This window comes from Rhinolophus sinicus, linkage group LG09 (genome assembly GCF_036562045.2).
Source record: "Rhinolophus sinicus isolate RSC01 linkage group LG09, ASM3656204v1, whole genome shotgun sequence".
Taxonomy (NCBI): domain Eukaryota; kingdom Metazoa; phylum Chordata; class Mammalia; order Chiroptera; family Rhinolophidae; genus Rhinolophus; species Rhinolophus sinicus.
The window spans coordinates 9827535-9851438 of NC_133758.1; the positions used below are offsets into that span (position 1 = coordinate 9827535).

General features: G+C 42.9%; 1 protein-coding gene across 1 annotated transcript in view; it reads left to right on the forward strand.

Moving 5' to 3' along the window:
* The first annotated feature begins 4657 nt into the window (after positions 1–4657).
* The window catches only part of BCL2 (BCL2 apoptosis regulator), a 170473-nt gene continuing 151226 nt past the window's right edge, over positions 4658–23904 (forward strand). The window contains exons 1-2 of the mRNA XM_019729326.2: positions 4658–5596; positions 5817–6665. Coding sequence (XP_019584885.1) covers positions 6102–6665 — 564 coding nt within the window. The 5' untranslated portion in view covers positions 4658–5596; positions 5817–6101. The remainder of the gene's footprint in view (positions 5597–5816; positions 6666–23904) is intronic.

Genomic DNA, 23904 nt, shown 5'->3' on the forward strand with positions numbered 1-23904 from the left:
GCCTAGAAGTGGACTCAACCTCTTCTAGTGGCACAAGTGAAATCCTTAGCCTGCCCAGGAAAGTCAGGGGTGGTCTCATGGGGTGGGCATTCTTGAGATGATACTTAAGGAATGAGTATCAATTTGCCATGAGAAGGTTGGGTGCACTTCAGGGAGACAAGCAGATATGCAAAGGCAAAAGTCATGAGAGAGCCTGGCATATTCCAGAAAGCGCACAAAGGTAATCAAGATGCAAGAAGGGAAAGTGGAAGGGCGCCCAGGTGGTAGGCTTGGGCCACATCATGCTGTGCAAAAGGAGTTGAGATTTTAGCCTGTGTAGAACTTTGAATGGAAACATGAAATGGCCAGATTTCAGTTTTCGACAGATTATGGTTCCCCTTGAAATTTAGGGGTTGCTGAGTCCTTGGGCCCTGGAATAAACAATCCTCATTTATTCGAGAGATACCATACTGTGTTTCCCTGAAATAAGACTGGATCTTATATTAAGTTTTGCTCCAAAAGACGCATTAGGGCTTATGTTCAGGGGATGTCATCCTGAAAAATCATGTTAGGGCTTATTTTCTGGTTAGGTCTTATTTTCAGGGAGACACGGTATTGGATACATATTATTATGGGTTCAGTTGTGTGCCCTCAAAAGATGTTAACATCTTAACCCCCAGTTGTTGTGAATGTGGCCTTATTCAGAAACAGGATCTTTACAGAAATAAGTAAGTGAAGATGAGGTTATCCTAACCAATATGACTGGTGACCTTAAATAGAAAACAGACACACAGGGAGGCCATGTGACAACAGACGCAGAGATCAGAATGATGGAGCTGCAAGCCAAGAAACAAGGATGGACAGCCACCACCAGAAGCTGGAAGAGGCCACGAAAGATTTTTTTCTCTGGAGCCTTCAGAGGAACCATGACCCTGCTGACACCTTGATTTTGGGCTTTAAGCCTCCAGAACTATGGGAGAATAAAGTTCTGTTTTAAGTCACCCAGTTTGTGGTATTTTGTAATGCCAGTCCTAGGAAACAAACATATTAACCTTGATTTTTCTAAATGTGTGCGTCAGGAATTAACATCTGGGAGATACTGTGCTCTGTGCTAAATAGCATTATGAGAATAAAAGTTAGTTTTTGTACATTAAGAATGTAAATGCTTTGTCAATTACCCCCTTAGTACTATGGTGTTTCATGTTGTTTGGTTTTATTACTGCAGTTTCTATCCAATGACAGCAGTAGGCGTTTGAAAAATATAAGTTCCTACTCTTATTTCACTTCAAAAGCCAAGTCGTTAATTTGAAAGGAAAAAATTGCCATGAGTGAATTGCTGGCACTTTCCTTTGTAAACCAAAAGTAAACATTATTTGCCCACTGTTAAACTTGCACAAGGAATGATTTATCTGCTTTTCATTGCCTAGTTTCAAAGGTTGTTGCTTAATTATTCTAAATATTTTTTGAGGTTTAAGACCCACCATAAATTAGTCAGGTGGGTTTCTCAGTTAAACCAAAGCTTATTGGTTTAGATTTGGCAAGGGTTTCCTGATGATGCCAACAATAGTTTCAGGGCGCACAGCAGATGACTCGGATGTGATCTCTGTTACAGAAGAAAGGCTCTAGAGCGTAAGTCAATCAGAAACAGTGTTACTGTTCGTATCAATATTAGTAGCTAATTAGTAACATTGTATAATGTTTGCCAACAAAGTATACAAACCATCTGAGAGAGTGTGGCACTACTTAGTGTAAGAGTTTATAATGTATAAGATTTATGCCAATTATATCTCAATAAAGCTGGAACTAATTGAGAAGATACTTGAAATTGGAAATCAGTGTTTTGGATTTTTTATCTAGGTCTGTGAGATGTTATTTTTTAAGTAGTTCATTTTTTTAATTTTATGAAAACGATATAGACTACTTGTTTCTCTCTAGTCAGTTTGTTTTGTTTATGGGTTTATTTCCACTTCAGTGTGCCTACATGGTTCAGGGTCATGTTTTATATTTTTAACTCTTTCATCTTACCGATTAGGTGTCAACTCCCTCTCAGTTAATGATGACTTTCTTTCCTCATTTTAAATAAAAAATTTAATAGTTGGGAAGATTTAATACATACCTATAATAAACACTAGTACATCCAGATTAGAATAATGTTCTTTTTGAATTTCATAAACTTTGGAAATATTTATATTGGTAATGGATGAAGAGAGCCTTCTGAATGATACTGTTAAACATTAACCAGTAGGTGGCGAAAACTGGCAATAAAAAGCTTTTTGTTTGGTAGACTGGAGAATAAAGAGGGAAAACACAGGCCTCCTAGAATCTACCCTCCTAGAATCCAGCCAGGCAGGCAAAGCTGGCAAAAGGGTCGTCCATTGGCTTTTAAAAGTGGAAGACATTTTGGGAAATGAAAAGCCCACAGAGCAACATTTGCAGTTGTTGGAAGGTCTCCGTCACAGATCTAGGATTCAAACCCAGGACTCCTGACTTAGCCCTGTGCTCCGCCACCACCTCACCAATGCCCAGACACAAAGAGTTAATTCACACACTTCTGAGGAAAACACTTGACCTCACTCTTTAAAGTGGAATCTAATAAACATGGAATCTGAATGGAGGGTTTCATTCCTTCCATTGAAAGACTATTCAGGACCTTCCCAGGGAATATAAACCCTAGCTAAGGACTGTAATGCAGACCTATCCTGAGAATGGTTATGCTCAAGATGCCACATAAGGAATCAGTCTGGGGACATTTGTAAAATGCGGCTCTATGGAGCAAAGGAGAGGGAGAAACAAGGAAGCTTTTCTTTCCCTGGGAATGGCAGTATGTTTCGTTCCGGCTGTCCCCTTTGCAGAAGTACAATCTCTTTTCCAGCTCTGTCCTTTCATTTCCTCACTCAAATGCTGGGTCTCAGAAGCACTAAGGCTTTCAATTCCTCTTAAATCATTTTGGGGGTTTAAGACAAGGTTCTGAGAAGATCCTTAAACCTGAATGCTGTGGCATTAGGCGGGTTTCTACTATTTCTGTGGGAATATGTATCTCAGGCCAATCTATACCCAGTGTCTATCTGCAGGCCAGAACACCTCTCTGCCACTGCCATCGGTACAGGGGACTCAGTCACAGGCAACAGAAAACAGAATGGAGCGTCTTCCTTTACGCCCTCTTGCCTAAATGTGAAGTTTAGACCACACACCCATTCCTACATGCAAGAGGTTGGCATGGGGGCTGATTGGGTATGAAAGATGAAGAAAGGGGAATAATTTGCTGTGCTTATTTTGCTTAGGAATAAATGCTTTGATTTTAGACTAGGAATGAGACAAAATAGTGTCAGACAGTGTATCTGTATACAGTGTAGTGCTCATTTGTCATATTTCTAAGACCACAATTATCCAGTGTCCCTATATATTTGTACTTGAGCCCTATTAAGCAAGTTGCTGTGCTTGTAGTAAACATTTTTTTCTCGGGGCTTTATGTGTCAAAGACTCTGAGGGATAAAAATAGTTAAACAACGTGCAATTTGATTGTGCTCTTGTGCTTTTCTCCTCGGGGCTACTAATGCTGATGAATTAAAAAATGTGTTCTTGTGTGTACATGTGTGTGAAGTGTGTGTGTGTGTGTGTGCACAACTGAGAAGGTGTGGCCATCTAGGATTGGCTGCTAGGCGACTGTGGAGGCCTTTAGAGACCCACCCACCCTGGTGTTGGGGCTGTGGGCCTAAAAGTCGCCCCATGGACCTCCGCAGCGGACAGCCCTAACCCAGTATCAGGAGCAGAGAAAAAACATTGACAGAACCATTTCAAAACCCTTGATATCCCCCCACTCGCCCCTCCACCGGCCCGCTGAGAGCTCTGTCTGGCCTTGGTCACGGATGGTGTCCCAGAATGTGTTCCGCGTGGACACCTAGGAAGCAACTTTAAAGTAAACAAGACGCTTGGGGCTTCCCTGGCTAATGAATGTGCAGCGTCGCCTCTCTTTACGGAAGGGCAGCGCTGAGGTCCCTGTGCTCGGGGTCAGCATCGGCTCGGCCGCGGTTGTCTCAGGCGGCGGTCAAGCGCTGGTAACACGATGTACACACACACACACACACACACACACACACACACACACACACGGCTAGAAAGGGTCGCTGGTAACACGATGTACACACACGGCTAGAAAGGATCGCAGTTTTTTTTTTGTTTTTTTTCCGGCGCCCTTCCTGCGCACCCACCCGCCGCCAACCCGGGCGCGTCCCATTTCCCGGGCACCCCCGGCCCCTCGCCGGCCCCCGAGCGCGCGCCGAGCCCGCCGCAGGCCCGAGGAGGCCCCGCGCACACCCACCGCGCCGCGGCCGCGCGGGAGGCCTGCGCCACCCGCGCCACCCACCGGCCGGGCGGGCGGAGCGGGCCGGGAGGGCGGGGGCCGTCCTAGGCGCGCCCTCCCCGGCCGCGGCCCTGCGCGCCATGTGTTCCCTTCCCGGCGCGCCGCTCCCGGCCCGGCCGCGGCTCCTTTAACCCGGGAAGGAGAGCGGAGCGGAGGGGGCGGTGGGGCCGCTCAGAGGAGGGTTCTTTCTTTCTTCTTTTTTTTGAATGAACAGTGTGACGTACGTACAGGAAACCAGTCGGTTCGAACGGAGAATGAAGTAAGAGGCCAGGCCCCCCCGCCCGCCCCCTTCCTCCCCGCCCCCTCCCCCGCCCGCCGCCCTCCTGCCCGCCCGCCCGCCCGCCGCTCTCGGTTTCCCCGCGAACCATCGCCGCTGCCAGCGAAGGTGCCGGGCGCCGGGCCCTCCCCACCGGCACGGCCGTCATCGCCGGGAGCGGGTGCGCGGCGGGAGCGCCGGGGACGGCGGCCGCCAGCTCCGCGGCGCAGGAGCAGGAGGAGGAGAAAGGGTGCGCAGCCCGGAGGCGGGGTGCGCCGGTGGGGTGCAGCGGAAGAGGGGTCCAGGGGGGAGAACTTCGTAGCAGTCATCCTTTTTAGGAAAAGAGGGAAAAAATAAAACCCTCCCCCACCACCTCCTTCTCCCCACCCCTCGCCGCACCACACACAGCGCGGGCTCCTCGCGCTCGGCACCGGCGGGCCAGGCGCGTCCTGCCTTCATTTATCAAGCAGCTTTTCGGAAAAATGCATTTGCCGTTCGGAGTTTAATCAGAAGAGGATTCCTGCCCCCGTGCCCGGCGCGTCCAGCGGGCCCCCAGTCCCTGTGTCTCTCCCGGGGAGGCGTGGAGCGGTCCCGCGGATAGGGGTCCATGTCTGTGCCCGCGCGTGTGTGCGCGCGTGTAAATTGCCGAGAGGGGGGAAATCACAAGACTGCAAATACTGGACTGAAAATTGTAATTCATCTGCTGCCGCCGCCGCTGCCTTTTTTTTTTTCTTTTTTTTTTCTCTCGTGCTCGAGATCTCCGGTTGGGATTCCTGCGGATTGACATTTCTGTGAAGAAGTCTGGGAATCAATCTGGAAATACTCCTAATTTTTACCACCCTCCTCCGCACCCCCCTCCAACTCCTGATTCATTTGGAAGTTTTAAAGCAGCTATAACCGGAGAGTTCTGAAGATCGATGGACTCTTTGCCTTATGCATTTGTTTTGTTTTCACAAAAAAGGATACTTGACAGAAGATCATGTTGTCCTTAAAAAATACAAGTAAGTTCTTTGCACAGGAAATTGGTTTAATGTAACTTTCAATAGAAACATTTGCGATTTTGTCTTTAAGTGCATTCGAGTAAGTTTAATTTCCGGCCAGTTTAATACATTCTTTTTAGCCGTGTAACTTGTAGTGTGTATGCTCTGCTTTCACCCAGTGTATAAAGGAAAATGCACCTGATTTGGATTTATCAGTTTTGTGTTTTTTTTAACCTTTCAGGATCACGAAGGAAGTAGATTGATATTGACAATAATTAATAATAATGTGCCTCATGAAATAAAGATCCGAAAGGAATTTAAATAAAAATTTCCTGCGTCTCATGCCAAGAGGGAAACACCAGAATCAACTGTTCCGCGTGACTGACGACACCCCCTCATCCAAGAATGCAAAGCACATCCAATAAAATAGCTGGATTATAACTATTCTTCTTTCCTTCGGGGCCGTGGGGCGGGAGAGGCGGCGAGAGGTGCTGTTGGTACCCGGCTGCTTTTCCTCGAGGGAAGGATGGCGCACGCTGGGCGAACAGGGTATGATAACCGGGAGATAGTGATGAAGTACATCCACTATAAGCTGTCGCAGAGGGGCTACGAGTGGGATGCCGGAGACGCGGGCGCCGCGTCCTCGGGGGCAACCCCCGCGCCGGGCATCTTCTCCTCCCAGCCCGAGCGCACCCCGGCGCCCGCCAGGACCTCGCCGCCGCCGCCGCCGGCTGCCCCCGCTGCCGCCGCAGGGCCTGCGCTCAGCCCCGTGCCACCTGTGGTCCACCTGACCCTGCGCCAGGCCGGCGATGACTTCTCCCGTCGCTACCGCCGCGACTTCGCCGAGATGTCCAGCCAGCTGCATCTGACGCCCTTCACCGCGAGGGGACGCTTTGCTACGGTGGTGGAGGAGCTTTTCAGGGACGGGGTGAACTGGGGGAGGATTGTGGCCTTCTTTGAGTTCGGTGGGGTCATGTGTGTGGAGAGCGTCAACCGGGAGATGTCGCCCCTGGTGGACAACATCGCCCTGTGGATGACTGAGTACCTGAACCGGCACCTGCACACCTGGATCCAGGATAACGGAGGCTGGGTAGGTGCATGTCTGGTTGGATGTGAGTCTGGGCTTCGCGTGTCGGGTCAGGGATGCGGCGGTTGTAGTGTGCGTGTGTTCCTGGGCCAAGGGCAGGCTGATGGGCCAGTGAAGTAAATCAGGTGTGGTGCTTCCCACCTCTCCTCCTGCAAATAGCTTTCCCTGCCTTCCATACTGTGATCATTCCCTCCTGCCCAAAGTGTTGTCCTTGCTTGTCAGCTGCTGAGGTTCCAAGATCCAGCATTTGCTGTACAGTGAAATCTTGGGATAAATGGTTATCCCTTCAGGGTTTCTCAAACTGGGGGTCCAAGGATCCCCAGCATCACAGTTACCTGGCTTGAGTCGGTTGTTGAATGCGGAGATTTCAGGGACTACTCATGAACCAGACCCCAGGTTGGGTCCTGGCAATCAGCATCCTACACAAACTCCCCTGGGGGTTTCTTCTTTGTACTAAAATTTGGGAACCATCCAATTACTAGAACACACTGCACCAGAAAACCTCGGGCGTGCCTTTTCTGACACCCACCTGGTAAAATCTACCCAAAGAAGAAAACCAATGTAGCCCCTTTCCCTGGAAAGCATAGCTGTGTTTGTAAAGAGGTAAGTTGACTTTGCGGAAGTCTGGGGACTCCAATCGGAGTGTGTGCCACATTCCCAGTGGGCATCACCGAGTGTCTTGCACTTAACTTTGTCTCATCACGAACAGAATTTGCATCGGCTGTGTACTTTGTGTTCCATTTCTGTAACTGGTGTACGATTTTACAGTTTACTGGAATTTTAGTATCTTTGACTTTTCACCACCAAAATCCACATCATTTGGTGGTTTCCTCTGCTGAACAAACTTGCGTCTGTAGTATCTGCATGGAGCATAGAAGAATTGATTCTTAGCTGTGAATTCTCTCATACTCTGACTTTAGTTGAAGTGATTGATGCCTGTAGTTTTGAAGAACACCTGTGAGATTTTTTTTTTTTTTCTGGTACTGTGCTCAGTAGAGCTTCCATCATGTCTCTTGTCAAGTTCTTGTTTCTCTGTGATTCTTTCGGGGAGGAATGCAGCTCCTAAGACTGAGAAATTGTAATCAAGATCTATGCCTTATAGTTAAAATTACTGGTTTATCAAAAAGTAAAAGAGGAATAATGCTTGTCTGAATTTTTTTTCAGACCTTTTTTTTTAATCTGAAGAGTTACCTTTGAAAAAGGATACAGTTCAGTGCTTCCTTTTGTAGTTTGTAGGGAGAATTCCCAATGTTATTATTTTATAGGACCTAACAGGAAAAAAAGCATAGAAATGATTACCAATGGATTCGATTTGAAGAAGCACGTTATACGTATTTTACTACAGTTTACAAAGTGTGTTGGTATTAAGGGGCCAAAAAGAGAAAAGACCAAGAGAAGTAGATGACTGACATGCACATCTGATCCTACTTGACCAGAGTTAACAAAATATTGATGCCACTCTTCAGTGTTTAAAAGTAAAATTGACTAAAATATCCCCCCATTTAAATCTCTAAAGTTTAAGTGTTCTTTGCAAATTGTTTGTTTTTTGGGATCCCATATTATCAGATCTTTAGTAATTCTGGAGTGGACAGAATATCTTTGTTAAATGGTTAAGTAGGTGGTTTTATTTTTAACCACCATAGCCAAAGAGGTAGGGACTTACAGACTGCAAAAGGATCATTTTAAGACTGTAAATAGTAAAACTGATTTAACAGTTTACTATTTCATATTTTTATGAAAAATAAAATATTGAAAACCTTTCTAGCTGAAAGAAATCCAAAGTGGCAACTGTCATCTATCAAGTAATTGAATAAAAAGATGGGAAACAGAGACATATTTATGATTAAAATGAAGATATAACCTTGATCTTTGTTGTTGAGTTACAGTAATCTCATGCAATTGAGTTTTCTTTTTAAGTGAAGGCTCACTCACTTTTTCCCCCTTTCAAAATAGAATTTCCATAGTAGAGCCTATCTTTGTGGTCAACAGGTATCTGAGGTTAATAAATGTAGAGGCTACATTTTATGATGCCAAACCACAATGACATACTGTATAACATGATAAAAAATTGTTTTGACAAAACCTCTTATAGTAAAAATAAATCAGAGAGAAGCACAAATGGCTGATAGTAAAATGTATAGTTTTCAGAACAACGTATAGATGGATGACTATACAAGAAAACAAAGGAATTTTGGCACAAAAAAAATATCAGGAAATGCAATCATAAGTGGACATTTTGGAATAAAAGTGGTAGTATTTGAGAGTTATAAATGATTTACCAATCCTTTCAAATGTGCATTATTAATCTAAATTTGTGTTTCAGGCATCTGGCTTACAGACAGATTTTCCTCCAGATTTGCGACAGTCAGGGTTGCATCTCTAATAATACGCTGCATCTTACAGTGTAAAGTAATCTTAATAATGATAATAAAGCTTCAGAAGAGAGCTAGCACATTCTTTGGCCATTCGACTGTTACTTGCTCTGGTCGCAGGACTCAGTTGACCAGCTCATCTGCTGAATATATATTCATGGGGCTTTCAATCTGAAGTCCCTTTTTTTCCCCTTTGTTGCTGTTGGTGCAAAATCAGAACCTTTTCAGGTGAAGGAAACTCTTTGCATTCCATGTTCCATAACTTGGAGAAAGCAGGGCCTTGGAATGATAGGCTTCTGAGAGACGGTCCCAGAAGCCTACAAATTAAATAAAGACTAAAGAAGAAACTGGGTGTCAAGTGGAGCGTGGCTTTATTCGTAAGTCTGAATAAAGCATCATGTGGCACCCAGAGAGAGGCAGGACAGAGGGAGCAGCGAGATGGCTGCAGTTTGGGGGAATGTCTAAGACGCTGCTGGTCAAAGTGTGGTTCACAGACCAGCAGCCTGGGTGTCATCTGGAAGCTTCTTAGAGATGCAGAATCTCAGGTCCCGACCCAGAGCTACTGAGTCAGAATCTGTGGTTTACATGATCTACAGGTGTATGTGTGCCCATTCAAGTTAGAGACCCTGGCAACCATCATCTGCCATTCGTGGAGACATCTTTTAGGAGGAATGACAATCTGAGATGGATCCTACAGCGTCCCTTTGCAGTGGCTTCACAGGTCCATTGTATTATCTAGAATACTGAATGTTTCCCATACGTCCATTAGGTCATCTGATCCTTGGAAGAAATAGGTTGGAATGAAAGAGAGATAAGAGATAAATTATGATAAGCTCAGTCTTCTCGAGAATGCTTTTCCACACAGTTGTGTTGGCATCACCCATTAAAATAAGATAGCTTTTCTACTCCAATTAAAGGCAGGAAGATTTAGCTCTTTTAATAGCTGTGTTAGTTATGATTATATCCCCTGTTACACAGTTTAAATTCTGTAGATGGGTTTAGTGGCCCTGAGACTGCTTCAAGACAAAGGGGCTCTTGCAAGCAAAGGGTTAAGATATGGGGAAGTTGGTGGTGAGTGAAAATTGATAGCACCCTCTAAACTGAGAAATGTAACATTTAGTTTCATGTCTTAGAAGAGAGTGAGATGTGGACTTCTAAAAGAATGAGATGGCTTAAGGAAGAGACGGGCTTCACTCTGTTGATGGTGGTGTGCCTTTTTTTTTTTTTTTTTTTTTGTCTTTTGGTCTTTGTGGTTTAGGAAGACAAAAACTTACTTCTCTACATCCAGTACAAGTTAGCTTCCCTTTATTAGTTGGTCAACAAGTTTCTCTTTTGTCTATGTAATCCACATCCACCAAAACATTTGATTAGCTGGAAAGCAGTACCATTCTTATGCCAGTGTACAAAATACATGAAAAAAGCATAATTTTTCTAGTGGTTGAGTATCATTGGCTTATGGCCAATTTTGGCAGCAAAATAAGATTAAAAATAGCCTGACGATGATCCAGTCTTAAATAATATATTTAATGATGAACTTCCCTTGGGAAAGTGCATCTTTCTGCCTGCTAAGAATCACATGACCCCTTTCAATAATTCATTTTGTAGAAAAAAATGCATTATTGCTCTTAGAGTTTGCAGTCATGTGCTATTGCATGATTACATTTCTGGACCTTTGTAAATTTTGTAGTTCACTCCGTTGTCTTTTCTGTTTTAGGGCCTTTGTTGCGACTTAATGTCGGTTGAAAACATGGCTGTCTTTCGCGCATCCTGTTACTTTTAGCTGTGCTTTCTAGTGAGAACTGATTGATCTTTTTAGCAATCCTTGATTGAACTGGTACATTTCAGATTGCTTAAATGTCATTAGGCCACACAGCACACCAGGGAACAGAAAACCACAGATTTTTTTTTTTTTTTAAAAGCCAAACTCTTACAGTTTTTCCTTATCTCTCCTGCCAGTCCTTGTCAGCTTTTTGAAGGAATGATAAACCCACTCGTAAAGCAGGAGTGTGGGTGCTGTGTGTATCAGCAGTGGTGCCTCCCACTCAGCACACCCGCACACCCCTTTCTGAGGTCACTCACCGTGTCTTAGCAATAGTTTAGCAAAGCAGGATTTCAGCAGAAGTGCCTTCGTGCTAGAAATACAACACGGTCTTTGTAGTGTACAGGTGGAAAGGTTTCTTTCCCCCCAGAGATATATTGTATTTGAGGTTCAAAGGTTCTGTTAAACCTTTTTAAGGTAATCTAATATCACCTTATTCAGGTACAGCAGTAACCTCGAAAGCTGGTCACCCTTTCCCTGGGCTGCATACAGAGACCACTCAGTAAATTTACTTCACTGCGAAGCTTCTCTTTCATTCCTCTTGGTTTGACTCTAACAAAATTAGTGTTTGACGTGTAAATGGGGTTAACGATGAAAATCAGCCAAGGACTCGACAGACATGAGTGCAGGTCTTCTATGTGGCAGCCCTGGATTAGGTTGGGGGCACAGGAAGGAAAACGTCACCCCTCTCCTGGATGACCTCACAGGCTAGTGCAGTAGGTGTCGATTAGTAAACTCGTCGTTCCCAGGCAGCCTGATGGCCAGGGTCCTACACTCTCAGAGGGCAAAAGGAAAAAAACTAAGTACAGGTTATTTTGCATACATGTCGATCTTTGTCTAAAAAAGTTATTTCTAACCATATGGCTGTTCATGTGTGCATTAAGCCTGATTTAAATAGAAGGAGAAAGGTAGATAATTTTTAAAAGCCAGTATAACACAGACGTATGCTTAAGAGAACTGAAAGGTAGGGGGAGTTCCCTTGTTAAATATTTACCCCATTAATCACTCTTTATACACATTAAGAAGACTTATTAAAAACGAATCCGCAGTTCTTAAAGTGTTTCATTAGTTCTTTCTAACTGACAGACAAATTGAGGCTCTGACTGGCATGGTTAGAATAGCTTCATTGGAAGACCTGTCTTTCTTAAGTCGTTCTCGTGTGCTGAAAAATAGAAGGCAATTTTGAATCAGAACAGGGGTTCTTCCTTTGGGGTGGGGGGGGGGAGAGAGAGAGAGAGAGAGAGAGAGAGAGAGAGAGAGAAATCTTTTGTTTTGTTTTGGTTCTGTGTTATAATACTGTTCTGCTTATTGAGAGGCTTCTCTTCCAAAACACTACAGAAAGTCCTGATCCACTGTTACATTTGTGTTCCTAAAAAGCAGGTGTTCACCATCTAACCTTTTGCCCTCGTGGTCCTGTCTTTAAATAGAGATTGTAAAACTTGTGAAACTACAACAAAGCTGCTTGCATTTTTTATAGTGTTGTTGTGTGTTGCCTCTTGTTCTGATACATGCTCAATTCTATAGTGCCAACATTATTTCTCTGCTTTCTATTTGTCAGACAAAAGATAAAGCTCGCCGTCCTTCAGTGAGAATGGTGATTGAGTGATTATTCTTATCTCCCCAAAGCCACTTGGGCTTTCTCATTGGGACCCCAACCCATCCCCCTGTGACTGTCCCTTACCTGGCCATGATCCTACCATGGAGAGACCTCCTAGGTGTAGCTCCTTGTTATCTTCCAACAGGTAAAGGGTAGAACTCACCTGAAGAAAGAGCATCGTGCCTGGACGCTAGTAAGAGTGAGCAGAAAAGGGTCTGACCAAACTAGAATATAACCTCCACTCCCATCTTGCTAGAGGCAACAGAGCAAGGAAAAATTCTGTCAACAGAGATGATGTTTCCCTCCGGGGGTCATAAATTCCAACTTGTGCAGGGAAAAGATAGAATCTGCTGGCAGAATTTTTCCTCGCTCTGATCTCTGCTGTGTGAGATTAGAGTGGGGATTATACTTAGATAAGTTTTCACCAACTAAACTCAATTAAAATAGCTTATACTAAAGACACTTCCCCAAACGCCCTCTTCAACGTGTGAGAAAGAGAATCTCCCTGACATGCTGGAGTGGCCATTTGTAGCAATAAGCTAAGAGCTACTTGAGTAGTTTTCTTGGGCGACTCACCGGATTCTACGAGAAGGTTCACTGAAGGATCTATGAGAAGGTTCACTGTAAAATCTACAAGAAAGTTCACTCTAGAATCTACGAGAAGGTTCACTGTTGAATCCACCTCTCTTACACATTGCACACAGAGCATGCCCTTCCCTGGGAAGCCCTTAATTTGGAAAATTTGTATTTTTATGCTGCTCCTGGTTTTGCCTTCAGAATGTCAGGAACAGGGCCATATTCGTGTTTAGTTAATAATCAGCTCACCAGCTCACTGGGGCTTCGCTGGAATGAGTCAGAAGCTTATGACCAACTTCACTGTCCTCTTCACTATGTCCCCCGAAAGAAACCCAGGACCCACTGCGTCAAGTGAAGCTTTAATTTTTCAAGGGAGATTTTACCATGGAAACCAATACCTATTTCCTGTGACAGTTCCACCTACTATATTTCCCTATTTTTAGCTGTCTTTTTAAAAAATATTTTTATGAAAATATAGCTAGCATACAATATTATATTATCTTCAGGTGTACACCATAGTTTTTCAACATTTATATACCTAAAGAAGTGATTATATTATCCTAAGTCCAGCAACATCTGACACCATGCCACACTATCACAACATATTACTGACTATGTTTCCTATGCTGTACTTTACATCCCCATGACGTAAGTAATGATTTGTATTTCTTAATCCTTTCACCTTTTTCACCCTGCCCCCAACCCCCTCCATCTATGACCCCAACAAATCGATTACCCAACTGACACCATACATAGTTATTACAATATTATTGACTATATCCCTTATGCTCTATCCTACATCCCCATAACTACTTTATAACAACCAATTTGTACTTCTTAAACCCTTCTCCTTTTTCAGCCTCCCTTAATCCCCTTCCCATCTGGCAACCATCAAAATGTTTTCTGTACCCATAAATTTATTTCTGTTTCATTTGTTTGTTTATTTTGTTCTGTAGATTCCACTTATAAGTGAAATCATATGACATTTGTCTTTCTCTGTCTGACATTCAGCACAGTACCCTCTAGGTCCATCCATATTGTTGCAGATGGCAAAATTTCATTGTTTTTTATGGCTGAGTAATATTCCATTGTATATATGTACCACCTCTTCTTTATCTACTTATCCATTCAGGGACACCCAAGTTGCCTTCGTATCTTGGAAATTGTAAATAATGCTGCAATGAACATATGGATAAACATGCTTCTTCGAAGTAGCATTTTGGGTTTCTTCGGATAAACACCCAGAAGTGGAATTACTAACTAGGTCCTTCTTTGTCTCTTGTTACAGCCTTTGTTTTAAAGTCTATTTTGTCTGGTATGAGTATTGCTACCCCAGCTTTTTCTTTGTTTCCATTTTCATGAAATAACTTTTTTCATCCCTTTACTTTCAGTCTGTGTGTGTCTTTTGATCTGAAGTGAGTCTCTTGTAGGCAGCATATTTGTGGGTCTTATTTTCTTAACCATTCATCCAACCTATATCTTTTGATTGGAGCATTTAATCCATATACATTTAAAGTAATTGCTGATAGATATGTAGTTATTGCCATTTTATTCATATATGTGTATAAATATATATATATATATTTTGTCTGTTTGTTTTGTTTTGTTTTGTTTTTGTTTTGTTTTTTCCATCTTGAAGTCCCTCTTAAGATTCCTTGTAATATTGGTTTGGTGGTGATGAACTCCTTTAGCTTTTTCTTGTCTGGGAAGCTCTTTATCTGTCTTTCGATTCTAAATGATAGCTTTGCTGGGTAGAGTAATCTTAGTTGTAGATCCATGCTTTTCATCACTTGGAATATTTCGTGCCAATTCCTCCTGGCCTGCAAAGTTTCTGTTGAGAAATCAGTTGGCAGTCTTATGGGAGCTCCCTTGTAGGTAACTAACTGCTTTTAAGATTCTCTCTTTGTCTTTAATCTTTGGCATTTTAATTATGATGTGTCTTGGAGTGAGCCTGTTTGGGTTCATCTTTCTGGGGACTCTCCGCGCTTCCTGGGATTCTATGTCTATTTCCTTCGCCAGGTTAAGGAGGCTTTCCATGATTATTTCTTCAAATAGGTTTTCAATTCCTTGCTGAGCTCTCTCTTCTCCTTCTGGTACTCCTATGATATGAATGTTGTTATGCTTGATTTGCCCCAGAGGTGCCTTAAACTATCCTCATTTTTTTGGATTCTTTTTTCCTTTTGCTGTTCTGTTTGGGTGTTTTTCTGCAACCTTATGTTCTAAATCACTGATTCGATCCTCTGCATCATCTAATCTAATCTACTGTTGATTCCCTGGAATGTATTCCCTTTTTTCTCCCTGTAACATATTCTTCATTTCAGTTATTGTATTCTTTATTTCTGGCTGGGTCTTGTTTATGTTTTCTAGCTCCATTTTTATGTTTCCTACCTGTTTATTGAAGTTCTCCCTGAGGTTACTGAGCATCCTTATAACCAGTGTTTTAAAGTCTGCCTCTGGTAGATTGCTTGTCTCCATCTTGTTTAGTCCTTTTTCTGGAATTTTGTTCTCTTTCATTTGGGACATGTTTCTTTGTCTCCCCATTTTGGCTGCCTCCCTGTGTTGTTTCTACATATTAGGTAGGGCTGCTATGTCTCTTGATCTTCGTAGAGTGGCCTATGTAGTAGGTGTCTTTTGGGGACCAGTGGTGCAGTCTCCCTGGTCACCAGAGCCGGGTGCTCCAGGTGTGTCTCTTATGTGGTTGTGTGCGCCCTGCTGTCATAGTTGAGCCTTGGCTGCTGTTTGCACATCAGTGGGAGGGATTGACCCTCAGGCTCATTGGCTGTGAGGACTGGCTATGACTATAATGGAGGAGCTGTTGTGCAAGGACTGACCTTATAGAGCAGGATTCACTTTAGCAGGGCTCTGGTGCCTGCCCAGTCTGCCCTTTGGGTGTTGTCCTTCGAGGCAGCTGGGTGAGGCTCCAGCTCAGTTCAAAGCTAGCCACTGGGTGTGCTAGCCCCAGGGCCACCAGGGAGGGGACCCGCTGTAGGCCAAGTTCAGCCACAGTCTGTGTCCTGCCCGGAACCACTTGGCATGAGCCACAAACAATCCACAGATGGCTGCTGCCCACGCTGTGCTTGGAGGTGCCTTCAGAGGCCAAGCTGCGAACCAGGGCCAGCTGTCCCTAGTGCTGGGCTTAGGGCTGTTCAACCAGGATACAGGACATGCTGAAGCCAGATGCTGCTTGTTTGGGTTTTGTGACCCTTTGAGAGGCTTTAGGAAAATCTGCAGCATGAGCCAAGGCAGGTGGTTTATATGAAAAAGCCACTGGAAGCAGCTTGGGTGTGCCCAAAAGTTGGGTGGGGCGGGGCCTAGAATCGCCAGGGTGGGATGAATGAATGGTGTTAACCAGGTTGATGGAGACTCATACATGGCGTCTGCCTGCGTCTGCACGCTGGGAAGGGGGAAGGACTCAACAATGAAACAGTGGCTTCCACCAGCTCCTCCGTCTGGGAGAAAGCTGCCCTTCCAGCCTCCCGTCCTGAAGCTAGACAACTCTGTTCCCCACCATATGACCCCGCAACCTCTCTACCTGTTGCCTGGCTGCTGGAGCTCAGAATCAGTGATTCCATCTGAGTAAGTCCGTGCACAGGCCATTTAAGAGGAGCACCTGGGAGTGTAGCTGCCCTCCGTCCTACTCTGCTGGTTTTCACAACCAGATATTATGGGAACTTCTTCCCTGGGACTGGAACCCTGGGCTGGGGAGCCTGGGGTGGCGCTGGGACCCCTTGCAGCCAAAATATCCCTCCCGAGTTTTAATTGCTACATGTGGTTATGGGACCAGCCCGTTCCTTGGCTCAGCCCCTCCTACCAGTCTTGCTGGAGCTGGATTCTCCTGTATGTCCATAATTGTAGGGCTTCGATTCAGCTAGATTTCAGGTGATTCTCCATGATGTTTGTTTTGTAGTTTAGTTGTAATTTTGATGTGGTCGTGAGAGAAGGTAAGCACAGCAGTTACCTACTCTGCCATCTTGACTAGAATTTATTTCTTTTTAACTATCTTTTCTTAAGCTTTGAAAGAGTATGGAGAGATCATCAATTTTAATACTTGGCACAACAAACAAGGGATCAATGTTGCTGGTTGTGTTTTCTTGGCTTTTCCAACCTTTCTTAATCAATACTAAGGTTTCTTGTGCTTTACAACACAATGAATGTTATATCTATGTATTAACTCTGCTATTGAATTACAGCCAAATATTCTATTCAGCTGCATTAGAATTTTCTAAGAGAGTATTGGGACAAATACTTAGTCCTATTCATTCATTGACTATTTGTGACATATATTACCTTCTTATAATTAGGATAGGAATAAAATTAATTACAAACTATATCATCACCTGTGGATATTGATTTTTTATCTCTTTGAAAGAAAGCAAATTCATAAAGGATGCCAGTTGGCACTATTGAGTTTAAAATTTCAAGACTATCTATTAGCTATTTCTATTATGAATTCCAGCCAGCATCTCTCTCTATTTAACACTGAAAACTTTTAGAGGTCGTTTTGCCCTATTTCATAACAAACTTATAAGTACAATGAGAGATTTGTATTTAATTTGGTAGCTGTTAAAAGGATAGTGAAAGGGTTCTGAGACAGATATGTGAGCTTACTGAGGATTGACAATGACTAAAGCTGGACAATTGGAGACCAGGTAGGAGGTTTGAACCATGGTGTTGGAGTGGGGAATGGAAAAGATGGGACAAATGTGGGAAATGGTCAAACCAAAATACTGACAACAGATTGTGAGGAATGAAGGTTGGAAAGAAGCAAAGCACTCAAGTTTGAAACCTGGCTGGTTCAAAAAATGATATTGTTCTTAAGAGAGAAAGGAAAGATAAGAACAGTTACTGTTCTGTGGGGTTGATGTGATTAAATTAATTTTGGACATTTTTAACTTGAGCTTCCAGTAGGATCACCAAGTGGAAATGCCCAGTAGCAGTTGGCCTGAAGGATCTGGAGCTCAAGAGACAAGTTGGGGCTAGAATACAATATGCCTTTTCTCCAAAGCCATGCGATTTCCCGTTTTCTTCTTTTATTTCCCAAAGTGGTCCTAACTGCCACTGCTGATTCTACCATCTTTTATTACTGCTATTCCCACACTGCCTTTCCTCAAAAGTCCTCTGTAGACTTCTGTGGATTGCATTAGGGTGATTAACTTGGAGTTTTACCGTTCAAAGCTTGGCTTCCCACTACCAGCTTGTCTACTTTAAAAAAACAATTCAACTTGAGTCAAATTAGTGTTGTTCCAGTATTCTAATAGTATCCCCCATTTGTGGAGGTCTTACAAAATCAAGGTGTTTTCCTTCACTGAGACTTCCTCATTTCACAAAATATTTCTCCTATTAAATTTATCCTGGCACTTAGCATAATCGGTAGTGATGCACACAATGATTATTTGTTGATCAATGAATCGTAAAATGATTACGTTAGAGGTATTTGGGGCATCTAAGTCATCCTAACCAGCTAATGTTCTCCTGCTCCTCTTATTATTATAGTGTGTGTGCTCCAAAAGTCCCATCCCACAGATCCATTAATATTTAATAGAAATGAAAAAAGAAAAACACCTATTAACTGTTTTGATTTCATCCTTCGTCATTGAATTGAAAAAGTATGTCATTGATCCCTGAAGAGAAATCGTCTAGATTTTGCTTTATGTTAAACATGCAACTTTTATTTGTCCTCAATGCTAATCTTAGACAGCAGCCTGCTTATTGATTATCACGTTATATTGGTTTATACAAAGAATGCATGTGTACATATATCTACATATATGTGCATTGATGCTCTCAGTCCTTGTGTTTCATATCTCAAACCCTGTACAGACTATAGTCTTGACATCTGAGATTATTCATCACTGTATTATTAAAGAAATGAGGGCTTGTCCAAGGTTCTCACAATGGGAATAATGTGGGTTTTCCCCTCCAATCAGGGTTGTAGCTCAAATATAAAAGAACTATAGCCTGAAAGTCATAGAGATAAATGGTCCTCTAGTTCTTCTCCATGAAAATAAGCAGCCAGTTGAAGGAGGAAGTCATTATAGCTCAGTGTTCCCACAGGTGAAAGAATCCAAGATTTCATTTCTCCAGATACTGACCAATGAGAGGACCACCAAGGGTGTGTGTCATGGAGGAAACCACTGGCCTGGCAGCTTTGAGCTAAGTTCTGTGTTCCGGTTGAAGCGAGCATCACAGCCTTTCTGTGGTTTTAAGAACTGGTGGAATTTGTATTTTGAGACTCCTCATTCTCTGGCATGAAGCAAACTCCAAGCGTTATTGCTCATCACTTGTCATCTGAGAAAGATGGTGTGATTTGTTTACTTGTAATGAAGCTTGACCATGCTTCTCTAGGGACTTTTTAAAAAGAGGGATGTGTCAGCTTACAGATTTGTCCCCCTGAATGAAACCACAAGCAAATTTTCTTTTCTCCCCATCCTCCCTTCCTCCCTCTCATTTCTTCAGTGACCATCTGTGCCTTATGTTCCCATTGCCAGACCCTCTTCAAGTGGCTTATCTATGAGTGAATTCAGAAACTTCAAATTATAAAGGACACCCAGATAATTGGCCTGTTTTCCAAGGTATCTGTACCCCTGTGCTGCTGCCAGATTCCTTCTTAATGAATACATCCAGTGACAGTGGGGTTCTTGAGCCCTTCCGTGTCCGTGAGAAAATGAGCTTCCCTGCTTTGTAACAGCTTGCGGCTCAGGGAAAAAAAAAAATGACAGCCATTGCACAAGTTTCCTTTGAATGTAGTTTTCTTTCCCATAAATGATACTTTGAGAATACACTTAAGGGGTTATTAGTTTTCTATTTCATGCTTGGCCTGTGTGTGGGAATAACACAAGCTGTCACTGCAAATCAGTAGCTCAACAGGCTTTGTCTGGTGAATGTGAGCATTTAATATTTGGCTCAATTAAAAATTAACCGATGGAAGTACATGTCAAATGGAATTTGAAAATACCTTTTGGAGGGAATAGTGAAAGGGCATGACCAATGAGTGAATTAGTGGTTTGAAAATGTGGCGACTTTGGGGAAGTTGAATATGAGTGAGACGCTTGACTCGCCCCCTTCAAACTTCTCCACCTGTTTGGCTTGGTATTAAAAAGGATGTCCTCATTTTACTATTAAGAACCCACGTGCATCTCTGTTTTCTAGAAAATAATTGTGTGTGTGTGTGTGTGTGTGTGTGTGTGTGTGTGTGTGCTGGCTCACATGGTTAAAGCAGACAGAATAGATCAGTTATTCATTTATCCCACACAATTTTTTTTTAATTGAGCACATGTTGTAGCCAGGCCCTGGGGAAATGGGAAGTGGGAGCCGGATGGATGTGGCTTCCAGTCTGGGAGGTGGGGATCATTAAACAGCAGTGCCATGAGCAAGGGTAGAGGTGGGAGAGAAGAATTGCCAACAGTAGGGGCATTTAGAGTGGAGGAAGTCTTCCCAGGAGAGGGGTTGAAGCCTGGAGGAGGAGCCGGCATTAACCTAGAGGAGTGGGAAGGGGGAGCAAAGCATGGCCCGCAGAGAGAACTTGGAGAACAAAGGCCAGAAGCCAGAGAGCACGTGACGAGCTGCAGGAACTGAGGGGTTCAGTCTGGCCTGAGTGAGGACAGCCAGATCAGAAGGGTGGTGCTGGAGGTGTACCGTCACGGAGAGCCTTGTTTCAGAAAGGTCATTCTGCCTCCACTTTATTCAGTTAATGAGCCAGGGGAGAAATGAGTGACAGATAGAGGCGAGCTCAGTGAACGAGCAAGACCCTGTGTGCCTGACCTGGAGGATGGTAGTGGGAACAGCAAGAAATTGATAGCTGTGGGCAATGATTGGACATAGAATGGAGAGATTTTTAGAAAGATGAAGTGATTGGCTGAAAGCTTCAAAACATTGCTCATTTCTTCTTCAGTTACAGTGGTCTTTCCCTAGAATCCTTTTGAAAAGAATATGGTCATTGTTGTGTTTATGTATGAGTATTTTTTTGTTTTTCCTTATTTCCCATTCTCTTAAATTAACACTGCCTGGTGGGGAAACTTAATTTTGTTAGAATTTACAATGTAATACATTTTAATTAGCAACCAGTTAATAAAAGTGTGTTTGAAGAACGAATTGAATTATGAAAACCACTTTTCATAGAATTTTCCTCCGGGTGGAAGAATTACAACAGTTTTGTCTTGCCCTCATGGAGGATTTTTAAAGTTTCCAAAGGAATTCTGTATCTGCTGGCCCATTTGATCTTCACGACAACCCTAGGCAAGGCAGGTATATTCCTACTTCTCTCTGCCGTCCTCTCTCCACGCCCTTAACTGTTATTTGTGTATTCCTGCGTGAAGACGAAACTGCCTAACAAAGGTATGGGAAAGCCAGCAGGTCAAGAAATGCTGGTATTTATTCCAAGACTCGAGTCTACTTGCTTTTGTCTCGGTATGTTTTCACAAAGCCACCAGATTCCTCAATAGAAACTGAACCAAGTATATCTAATTTTGAAAAATAGAATCCTCTATTGCTTTCTATCTGAAAAAAAATTTCAGGGAAATTAAAGTGTAGTCTTTTGTTTCGGGTTAGTTTCCCTCCTTTGATTTAGATTTTGAAGTGTGTTTCATGCTTACAGCAGAGAGGCGTCCGTCCACCTGCTGGCCATCTCGTGCTCATGTATTTGCTCAAGACCCACAGTGTGTGCTTGTGAGGTGGGCGGTGGCCTGGACCGTGTACCATCTCCTCGGGACAGTGATGGACGAGAGTTCTCTCAAACTCCATGTGAGGGTTCTGGAAAACAGCCCTGCTGTAACGGGACAGGTGGAATTACATAAACATAGACCATTGTTTTTGATGGCTCGTATCTAACTAGCAACCCGTGCTAGTTAGATGTACTTGCAAAATTGGGCTCTTTAGGTAACCAACATAAATTTGGCGAATGAAGTGATTATGGAATTTTTAAAAAGGTGGGGTTTTTACCAGTAGGATTTCTACAGCACCTAAAGGGCATGTGGCTATGTTAGTTCAACTTCTTACTCATTCCACAAACATCTGTAAGAGCATTGGAGCTAGAACAGAAAACATGATAGCCAAGGGCTATCTGTATACCTCTCAGGAATCTTAACATTGTGGGGAAGTCAGAACAGTAAACAGGCAAATAATGAACAATATACTGGAAGGACTACAATGTAACAAATACAGGAGCAATTGATACAGTAGTGCTGATGGGGCAGTATTAACTTATGCTGGTCTTGGAAGTTCTAGCCTTATTGCAATTTACAGAGGAGGTTGAATGGCTTTTTTAAGTGAATAGCTAAAAACAGTGTTCTACCTTACAATTTATATAAACATAAACATAAATATAAGTATATACATTACAGCCTGTACATCAGTTTAAAATGGGTTACCATGCACAATGGTGAATTAAAGACTTCTACTATTTTGGGCTAAAATGTATGGAGTACTTTTGCCTGACCCCTCCTGACCCTTACATTTTCCCCATTTCCATTTAACACAATATTGGTCTCAGTCACTGAAAGTCAGGGGGAAGGAAGGGAAGGAAACTAGCATTTATTGAACCCCAATATGTGCCAGACTCTGGGTGTAACATTTTTATGGATAGGAGATTACTTAACCCCAATAACCTCTCCCCAGGGTAGGAAGTGGAATTATAGACGAGGAAGCAGAGGTTCTGCAAAGTCAAGTAACGTGGCCTAGTGAGAGGCAAAACCAGATCCTTTTTTAGGCAACCTGAGTGGTAGTTGAAGTCCTCTGAAACTTGAAGAAATTTTTAAAAATGTAAAACAGAAGCCTATTGAAAAGAACAATTGGATGCATGTGAGTTTTTTGTTTCTTTTCTGTCTCTTTAGGAAGCTAAGCCATCTTTATTTTAGTAACCAGGAGGTGAAATCTTTCACAGCATGGATTTTTTAAAGTTATTCCATAGTTTAAAAGAAGAGGGAGAGAGACATTTTGTTTCTGTCTCTCTCCTCCTTGGCTCCGTAGTCTGCATAAATAGCCTTTGAAAAATAAGTAGTAATCATTGCTTCATACTGAGACCAGACACCTGATTCAGAAGCTGTCCCTGTGTGTGTGTGTGTGTGTGTGTGTGTGTGTGTTGGAATAACACATTCACAGTGTTCTGGTTCACGAGAAATGACCTCACTGTCCAATTGTAACCTGCCGAATGCCTTAATCAAAAGGTGGGAAAGTCTGCGGTTTTACGGCGGGTGTGATCCTTAGCGCTTTGCTGTTCTTATTTTAGGCATGACCTTAGTGTTGTTGTTTTTTCAGACTCCAGAAGTGGAATGACATGTTACTCAAGTTTACAAGATGAGGATGTATCTGTTTTTACATTTAGCTGTAAATTTTATTCTACTCATAAACAAACCCACCTTTAGCAACCAGAGTGTATCAAGAGAGAGTTATTTCCATCCCCCTCGGTTTAATTTGGATACGTTTGGCCTAGAACAGCACAGTGTTTCCATAATAACATTTGAACAGGATGCTGCTGTGTTGATTTGCAGGGCTCGGGAGTTTCACCATGGGCCAGGAAACGACTTTCTTAAAAGAAACTTAAACATGAAATTCTGACAAGATAGGAAACTCTTACTAGGCTGCTTATTAAACCTCTCTTTTTTTCCCTGCTTTCTCATTAATTTATACATCTCTCTGTGTGATAGAACACACATAGATTGAACATTTAACTGATTTTAAGTTCATGGGCTGAATAAGAAACTCAAATTCAGAAGGAAAAAAAACTGTTTTCAGGGCTTTGTTTAATAAAACGTACATAAATTAAAAAATTAAATTAAACATTTCTCCCAGGCACAACTTGTTATAACTTTTAGAGTAGAATTTCATGGTATTTCATAAGGAAGCCAAAAAGGAAGGGGAATTATTATTCAGGCAGAGGGACAA